Source organism: Helobdella robusta, assembly GCF_000326865.2.
Source record: "Helobdella robusta unplaced genomic scaffold HELROscaffold_10, whole genome shotgun sequence".
Taxonomy (NCBI): Eukaryota; Metazoa; Annelida; class Clitellata; order Rhynchobdellida; family Glossiphoniidae; genus Helobdella; species Helobdella robusta.
Genome location: NW_008703571.1, coordinates 2,423,606 through 2,434,037, shown reverse-complemented (window position 1 = coordinate 2,434,037; position 10,432 = coordinate 2,423,606). Strand labels below are relative to the sequence as shown.

The window sequence follows — 10,432 nt, the reverse complement described above, 5'->3', positions numbered from 1 at the left end:
TATATGTACACATTAAATTATTATTATTATATATATATATATATATATATATATATATATATATATATATATGCAAGTAAAAGCCCTTAATTAATGCAGTACCTTAAGAAATCTAACTTATATATATATAATACATATATGTTAATATATATATATATATATATATATATATATATATATATAATAATAATAATAATACTATATGTTGGAAGGAGACCATATTTTTTATACGGTATTGTATGAATTCTTTTATTAATTGTTGGCCTTAATCAAATTAAAGTATGTCCATTCAATTTTCCTTACTATAATTTTCTATAAATTGTTTAACTATCCGACGCTAGAAATTCGGTAGATTTCATAAATTACTGCATTAATTATGGTCTTTTGCCAGCATTTATTGGTTAAAATAATCAAAATTTCATATATATATATATATATATATATATATATATATATATATATATATATAGCTATTAATTTAATTATATAATGAATAAACAACACAAAAACCTTTTGAATATCATTAGTTCGTAAGATTATCATTTGTATTTGATGACATGGCTGGTGGTGAATGATCATGACTATTTGATGATTAATAAGATGATGACATATTATATTAATAAAATAAATTAAAATAATTATTACAGAAATATTACTCAATAAAATGAATTAATTTTCAAATGGTTACCATCAACTTTTACCCGGCCATTATATATATATTATATATATATATATATATATATATATATATATATATATACATGCATATATATATATATATTTATATATTTATCTGTGTGTGTGTGTGTGTGTGTGTGTGTTTGAGTGAGTGTGTGTGTTTTTTTTACCATGATCACTAAGGATTTATTAAGGTAAATGAAAAATGTTTACTCAAAAAGCTTCCAACATTTTACCGAGAAGATCACAAATACACAAATATATAACCAAAATAACGAATATTATTATTATTATTTATATTATTATTATTGTCCAATTAGTGTAAATGAAAGAGTTATTCAATTATCTTTTAAATAATTTATTAACTAATTAATTAATATAAACAAGTTGTCGATTGCGAAAATTTGATATAAAGGTAGCAAATTAATTATCCATAATAATAACAATAATAATATTTATTAGTAACATTTTTATTATTATCATTATTGATAATTGTTTTATTCGATCTTATTATTATTTATAAGTTATTTATAAGTAATATCACAAAAGTCAGTGATCAACACAGAAAGTATTGTAACAAATGAAACGAGATGATGATAAAGATGATGATGACCTTAAAAATGACGATGACTATGGTCTCAAAGATAATGACGACGACGATGATGGCTGAAAAGATGGTGACGATGATGACGTAAATGATGGTGATTAAGATGATGATAACTTTTAAGATGATAATGACAGATGATAATGATAGTTGTAACGATTTTAAGAGGAAGAAAGTGTGATGACTTATAATAAACCCAAATTAATAAATTTCAATGACATAATTAACTAGTTAATTAACTAATTAAGCAACCAATTAATTAATTATGCGATCAATTAATTAATCAGTTAGTTAATTAGACAACCAATTAATTAAATTAAGAAATGGACAACGCAAAAATATATAGTAAAAAAAAGTACTTCCGCGTTTTACCCACGAGTTCAAAATGACGGCTAAATGTTTTTTTTTACCTTTTTGTAAAGCACAGTTGAAGGTAAATGAAAAAAATAATATAGACAACATTATCATTAAGTTATTATTATCATAATTAATATAATTACTATTATTATTATTATAATTATCATCGTTATCGTCGTTAGGTCTTATCATTAATATCATAAAAGCCTTCAATTAGTTGTTTGAAGATTGTTGGGTACATTTTTTTAAGAAATCAGTTTAATGGTTTGTTTATTTATTTGCTGGTTTGTTTATTTATTTGCTGGTTTGTTTATTTATTTGTTTGTTTATAATTAAATTATCAAGTAATAAATTCATCAGAATGCGAAAAAAGGTAGAAAAAAAGTAAAAAAGAATTAATAATAATAATAATAAATTGCTCATAGCGTTTCATTTACCCGTCAGGAAATGATGATGATGATGGTAATGATGAATATGATGATTATGATGAAGATTAAAACTCTTATATAACGATAGTAATCATGACTGATGATGATGATGGTGATTAAAACTCTGACGACGATGAAAAAACACAATTGAATGATTGTAACTATTGTGGTAGTGATTGGGACGAGGATGATAATTATAGCAATGATTATGATGACGGCGATTCAAATTATGATAACGATGATGGTGACTAAACTAAAATAATGATGATGATGTTGATGATGATGATGATGATGATATGGACGAATCTGATGATACTACATTAGCAATGAAATGAACAATGATAAAGTATGTATTCAATGTTCGAAATGATTATATGAGCATAAAGATGATGATTATGAGGAAGAAGATGGTGATGAAGAAGATCAAGATGATAAAAAATGTGACCTCCCATATAGATGACCATTTTAAAAATTGTGTTAACGTTCCGATATCATTGATATCAAATCAATATATCTTAATGCAATCAGTGGTAAAAAAAGTATTCATTTTAAATAATAACATTTGATAACATTGAACAAAAAACTAACAATAACCTTAATAAATTATATAAAAAGGTAATGATGTATAAAGTTAAAACGATTAGTAATTAATAAACGAATAATTAACTGCCTATATATTGTCCTCATGTCTTGTAGCTGTGTAAAATATCTACATACATCTGTAATATCAAAACAGTCGTTGAATCTATAACTTGGTGACAACTAACTTGTTTTTTTTTTCAATATTATCGTTCATTATTTTAAATTAATTTCTAAAAAACAAATCATATCAAATTGTATCTAAGTTAATTATTTCTGCCGTATATATCGTAACAAAAGCAAGATGAACAAAAAAGTGCAACAACAATGACAACACGTACACATCACAACAACAACAACAACAATTAAACTTAATGACTTCAGAAGCGCCATCGAAACTACTCGGCGTGAAAAACAAAATATCGCCCATCCCTATAACGAATCGTTTTTCACTTCCGGTTTGCCGACTTCCGCCTCCACTCGCATCAGCATATTAGATTTCCACTTCTGCACGCAGGCCATGCCCTTCGAGCTGCTCCGACATTTTGTTTTTTTCGAACCGGAAGTCATCGCTGCAGTTTGGGGATCCGCAAAATCCATATCCTCCTCTTCATCCGCGTTGCTGATTGGTTCGTCGTCTTCCTCTTCCTCACCGTCATTATCATAACCGATGTTGTTGTTGTTGTTGTTGTTGTTGTTGTTGGGACTGTCATCGTCGTGGCATACTTCCATCAACTCTTCATCTCGCGTTGAAATTGGAACCGACGGGCTGATGTTTTCAGATGAAGTTGGAGGTGTAGTAACGGTTGTGATGTGGTTGCAGCTGATGCTTCTCGAAGTAGTAGTAGGAGTGAAAATAGAAGTGAAACATTCATTAGTTTTAGCGGCAATTTCGGCGTTTGTGTTTGCCATTGTAGGCGATAATGATGAAGGTTGTTGTTGGATGGCTGTAGTGCTGCAGGCGTGTAGTGATGAAATTGCTGCTGGTGACGTTATTGGTGTTGGTGGTGTTAATAATAATTTATTCATCGCAGAAAATGTTGTTGCATTTTCTTCTTTCATAATTGCTGGCAGATTTTTGTTGCAGGAGTTGTAGCTGTCTTGATTTGAGAGAGTTAGATCGTCAGCGGCCAAGTTTTCGTTGTTGTCGCTGCCCGATTTCTCGTTATTAACGTTATTGCTAGTCTTGCTGTCGATGTCTTTTGATAATTTCACGCTAATTTCGTCAGTTTTAATGTAATTTTGGTTGATGTTGGTTGCATCGCAGCTGACGCTGTTAGCATTGAGATTGTTAACATTTTGTTGATGTGGCAAAGTTGAAGTTGGCGTTTGTTGTTGCGGAGAGTGTTGTTGTTGTTGAGATTGTTGCGGAGATTGTGGCTGTTGTTGGTTATCGGCCGACATCATTGAAACGACAAGCGAGTCAACCAAAGATTTAACGTGACATTTGTCTAATGCCACCCATTTGGGCCAAACGTCAAATTTGTTATGCGCGTTGTTGATGCCAGTGTTGTTGTTGTTATTGCTGTTAGTGTTGCTGGCATTATTGTTGTTAATTTTGTTGTTTGAAATGTTAAGTGATTTTTGTTGATGCTGTGGAAAATAATTTTGTTGCTGGTTGTTCCTGTTACAAAGCACTTTAAGCACATTGCCGTATTGATGTTTTGAGTCGCTCGTGTTAGAGTTGTTGTTGTTGCTGCAGTTAACATTAGAAATGTTGTTGTTGTTGCTGCTGTTGAAAATTTTGTTGCTGTAGGTGGTGCTGTTGTTGTTGCTGCTGTAAATTTTGCTATCGTCGCTTCTTAACAAGGCCCCAAGTATCGGCACTGACTCCATGCAACTTGAAATCATTTCCTCTTCTTTTGTGTTTTTGTTTTCAATGACCTCATACGATTTCCGTTTTGACGTTTCAGGAAATGGACGGTTTCTCGAACGTTTGTTGTACATAGGACGCTGGCGCCTTCTGTAAAAGTATGTTGATTTTTTGTTGTTGTTGCTGATGTTTGTGCAGCTTTTGTCGTTGTTTGAAACTTTGTTGTTGTTGTGAATGTTGTTCAGACATTTATGAATCAACTGATCGTTATGTTTGTCACTGTTATCAGTGTTGTCTACGTTGTTGATGTTGCTCACGTTGAGCATGTAACAACTCTTCAACACTGGTGGCGCGTTTTGTAGCAAGGATGGTGAAGTTTTCATCCAATTATCTCTATCACCCTGCAAGACATCATCAAACATCTTATAAACCAGACTCTTGTTGAATGCCGCCCACAGCTGCTTACTTCCGGTTGGAGTATGCAAAGATGGCGGAGCAGCAAAACACGTAGACTGCCATCTGTAGAGTGGAAATAAATTAATGGCTTCCGTTTTCTCAAACCATTTCCGGTCAAGCTGTGATTTGAATGCTAAACTCCAGATTGGGTCAAAAATGTTGTTTCTGTGGTTGTTGAAACTGATGTGCTTGTTTTCTGCATCTTTGTTGCCAAAAAAATTGTAGCTGATGTTTTCAACATTTTTGTTCTGATCGCACTTTTTCATCATATTTTCAATTTCTTCTTTCACCAACTCCTTCGAATCTTCTTTCTCTTCCTCTCCATCCTCTCCATCGTTGCAAATATTATTTCCATCAGCGCTGATTACGACGCCGACCTCCCGACATGCCTCGTTGCCGTAAAAATTGTTGTCGGTAAAAATCATGTTGTTGTTCTTTGCGTTTTGTTGCGATTCATTCTTCAGAATGTCTCTGAAACTTATTGGAGCGTTTTCATCAACATCTTCGACATCAATTTGTTCGGTGTCACTGTCGTCGTTGTTGACAACCGACATGTGGCTGTTTTCAACTTGTTGCAGCTGTTGCTCAACATGTCTCATGTTCGGAGAATAGTCCTCACTTTTCAGTTTGTTCTCAGGTTCAGAATCAGTTTTCATGTAGTCGCTGTGTTCACTGGTGGTTCTCTCCTCGCTGGATTCAAATGGTCTTGCAAATTTCGTCGCAGCCGCTGCACTACTGCGTGTTGACGATGTTGTTGTTGTCGTTGTTGTTGCTGGAGATGCTGTTGAAAGCGACGACAATGCAGATGCTGAGAACGGTCTACTTGTTGCCGTTTTTGTTCTCGATCTTGCCATTCTTTGTCGCTGGCTTTGTAGCTGTGGGTAGCTGTCATTTGACGTTGAGTTTAATGTGATTCTGCTTGGGTGTTCAACAAAATCATCGTCGTCAGAATCGTCAAAATCATCATTATTATTCTTCTTCTTTGTCACGTTGCATTTGTTCTTCAGTATGTTGTTGTTGTTGTTATTATTCTTGATAGCAACGTTATTTTTCAAACTCACTTTAGTCTCAATAACTGCATTACTTCTCTCTATATTTTTAACGTTTTTGCGATTTTCGTTGTTAATGGTTTTGTTTAAGTTATTGCTAATATTATTATTGTTGTTGTTGCTAATGTTGCTGTTATTATTATTAATGTTATTGTTGTTGTTGTATTGAAATTTTTCATTTTGTTGATCGTTCTCAAAACTCAGCTGGCACAACTTTTCAACAAGCTTCATGAGGAATGGTTTACTGAGGGTTATCCATTCTGCACGTCTCTTAAGTTGTTGCTGTTTTTGTTGTTGGAAATGTTTGTTGTTGTTGTTGTTGTTGTTATTGTTGTTGCTGCTGATGTAACTAATATCGATGTTATCCGATCGATTGTTGGAGTCGATGATGCCGATCGTGTCGGATAACAAGTTGGGGGAGTTGTTTCTACTGTTGGTTTTGCCGAAGAAATATGGCTGATGTTGTGATTGGCCGGTCTGCTCGTAGTCACGTGAGTATGGATTGTGGAAATAAGTGATGTGCGAAGAAGATGGCGACGATCGAGTAGAGATGGAGAGAGATCGTGTTACGCTCATTGTACCGAAGTCGGTCATATTGCAGTTTTTGTTGATTTTTGAATCGTTTATATTTTTTGCTATTCTCGACAAATTTGCTATTCTCGTCAACTATTATTACAACCAACAGTGTTGTTGACTGTTAATGTAGTCGTAAGTTTCCAACAACGTTGAAACTCAACTCACTGGAAACATGGACGAGAGAGAGAGAGAGAGAGAGAGAGAGAGAGAGAGAGAAAGAGAGAGAGAGAGAGAGAAAGGGAGCAAGCGAGGAGGATGAATGACGAAAAGGACACCTGTCGTGAGAAATTTAAAACGAATATGAAAACATCGTATTGTGATGTGTGCAGTTATCAGTCGCAAATATAAACATAATAAACATAAACACACATAATACACGCACGCACGCACACGCATACACACACACACACAAACACATATATACACACAAAAACATATATATTCTGTTTATGTCACCAAGAGATAAATTTGGCGTTTGTCAAATTACATTTAGTGAAAATAATTGTCGGAGCGTCTGAGTCAGCAGATAGATTCAAAGACACCGTTGTCATACTCATCATCATCATCGTAATCGTTATCATCATCATCATCAGCGCTATTATCATCTTCATCACATTCATCTTCACTTCCATCATTATCATTGTTATTTTTTATCACTTTCATCATCATCATTATTACCATCATAATAATAATAATGATAATAATAATTATCATCATCAACCATCTCTTATTTTTACAACTGTCATCAGTAACATCATCATGAAACATCATCATTCTCACTACTATAACTGGCATCATCATCGTCACCATCATCATCACCATCACCACCTACTCATCACCAACCAGCCATAAATATCGTGCCTCTCAGCCATAAATCATAGAGCGAACGGACGAATGGTCGATAATAAATAAATGCCTAGATATAATAGAAAATGTCTGCAAAGAATAAACAGTATTATTATTATTATTCTTATTAACAATAACATAGACAACAAAAACAAACATAATAACATTAATAACAAAACAATTATAAGATAATTTTCTTTATTGAAATAATTATTCAAAAAATTTTTCTCTTCTGATCATAAAAACACAATGGGTGATCGATTGTAATGGCATAGCGTATATGTGATAATGAAAAACCTATTGCAAATATCATAATATCAATGGAATATTACATCAACATAAACAACATCAACATAAAAACAACATAAACATAAATAACATCAACATGATAACAACATCAACAAGAAACAACTTCAATATAAAAAACATCAACAAAAAACATCAACATAGACATCAGCAACAGCAACTAAATATAGAATGTCCGAAAATTTACCATTAACATACAATTAAATGAATGACTACTCCCAAATAGCATAGCGATAAATAGCATAAAACAACAACAAATTAAAAACGTCATAAGAATATGAGAACGCGACAACAACAAAACAATGAGTGGCCTCACGTAACAAAACAATCGTGCGTAAGTATTCCCACAAAAAAAAAACTCGAACAATCAACAACATTATGAAACAACAAACGGATTACCAACAAAACACACAAGTGAAAACGTCACAACAACAATATTCAATCCAGCACACACACACACATAAACAAACAAACAAAAACCACAAACATAAACATTGTAAACAACTGCATAATGACGTCGTAAAAAACACTAAAACATCATCATAAATAACCAAAACAACGACATGACCATAGACTTACCGATAATGATGATATAAATATAGCAACAAACACCAAAAAGACGACACATAGACAGACACAGACAGGCACAAACACACAGACACACACACATGTTCACAAGTGCACACGTGAAAATGATCGTAAGCTATAAACGCGTTAGTTTTTATTTTTACTGCGTTTAGAAAGTTTTACGGGGCAATAAGATATGTCAGATGGAAATTAATGTCATGCGCGTCCTAAAATTTATACATCCCATCTTATATAAATTCAACCCTGTGCTCGTCTTGGCGTTTCTTTTTGTTTGTCTATCCATCATTGCGTGTGTAAGTCTTTGTGAGTGTATTTGTCTCTGTGCGTCTGTTTGTGTGTCTATGTCCGTGTGTGCGTGTGTGTCTGTATTTGTGTTTTTCTACATTTCTGTGTCATTTTGAGTTATTTTTACTTTTAATAAATGCTTGATAATGTAGGTATGTGAAGTGTTTACGAGCTAACACGACGATGTTTGGAAATGCTTGCGGATTAATAGAAACAAAAAACATGAAACAAATTATCTTATGAAATATGAAATATTTTTACATGTTTGTAATAACTTGCAAACAACAAGATACATGACAATTATAGAAAAAAAAAGAAAAAATACATGTACAGAGCAGACCATAAACAAATCTACAAAAAAATAAAATGGCATAAACTTAGTGAGAGAATTGCATTGGAGATATAAAAAGAAAAACATAAAACTGAAAAACATTAAGCTGAAAAACAAAATGGCGTGACAAAAAAATTCTCTCTCTGGAAAAACTGAAGCTAATAAACAAAACAAAATGTCACACCTACGAATACTGGTTGCTGACTGAAATTGGTTCGCTTCTAATGCATTCTTTCAACATACATACATACAAAAAGATACAAACATACATACAAAAATACACACACACATGCATACAAAAATGTACAAACATACATAAAAAATATACAAACATACATTGGAAAACACACACACATACATACAAAAGCATACACATAGGCATACAATAAACTACGTACATACTTATACACAATATACATAAATACAATGCACGTACATAAAATAAACATACATACGTAGATGAAAATTGAACAATCTCCAGATAATTCTAGTAAGGAAAATTGAAAAGACAAACTTTAAATTGATTAATGCCAACAATTCTGTAGAATCCATACAAAACTGTATATGTATATACACATATATCACCTCTGAAATAACTCTGCAAAAACATGAGTTTAAACATTAACAAGAAAATAAACGAATACCACACTTATGTACCATACAATACACCAATACAAAACAGTATTCACATGCAAATGTGTATGTGAACACGAAACATTGCATGTAATTTGGTTTATAGCTCCGGGAAAACAATCACCCCACGCGATGTTTTTGCGCCGGACGATGAAAAAACAGGTAAATACCACAAAAATAATTTCCTTTCAGTCAGTCAAACAATAAATTACTAGTCAAGCTTCTTTGGTATTTTCGTTTTTTAAAATTTTTTCAATTTCTCTTAAAAAATGTTCTGTTTGTAAATAATTTGCTAAAGTGAGTAACATTTTGAGTGTCCTTAACACAGATTGCTCGGTTTTTGATAGTTTGGGTAAACTTATAAATTATTTTATGTTGAATGATAAATGAAATAATAATAAATTACCATGGTAAAATTTTCTGTGTGTTTGTGTTTCCTTTCAGTGTATGCAATTCATTCATTCATTCTTTCACTCACTCACTCGATCATTCCTTCCTAGCACCAACTCCATGAAAATAGGTTGATTGTGCTCTCATAAATCAAGAGAAAATATATATTGCACTTTGTGTTATTGTATAATACTATAAATGTGTTATATATATGTATATATGTATATATATATATATATATATACATATATTGTTTGGAACGAGGCTTTCTTTGATGCATATATCGTTAAATTTATATGCCCATTCTGCATTTAGTAGTTTTTTAAAGACAACTTCAACACGACGTAAATTTTTATACTCGTATTTATTTAATGTCATAATTTAATTAATGTTGTAAGTGTCAGCTAACAGCGCTGTTTCGGCTATTTAGCCATCGTCGGAGCTGGATTGTTGTTTTGAATTTTAATTAGACATAATTAATATAATTTAATTGCATTATTTTAATATATAATA

At 32.1% G+C, this 10,432-nt stretch overlaps 1 protein-coding gene across 1 annotated transcript; it reads right to left on the bottom strand.

Annotated features, from left to right (window-relative positions):
- Window positions 1-3,078: 3,078 nt before the first annotated feature.
- HELRODRAFT_166693 (hypothetical protein) lies at window positions 3,079-6,558 on the bottom strand (the record flags this gene model as incomplete). The annotated part of the gene is made up of 1 exon (XM_009011918.1): window positions 3,079-6,558. One exon carries the CDS (start codon window positions 6,556-6,558, stop codon window positions 3,079-3,081), a length of 3,480 nt encoding a protein of 1,159 aa, XP_009010166.1.
- Window positions 6,559-10,432: the final 3,874 nt, after the last annotated feature.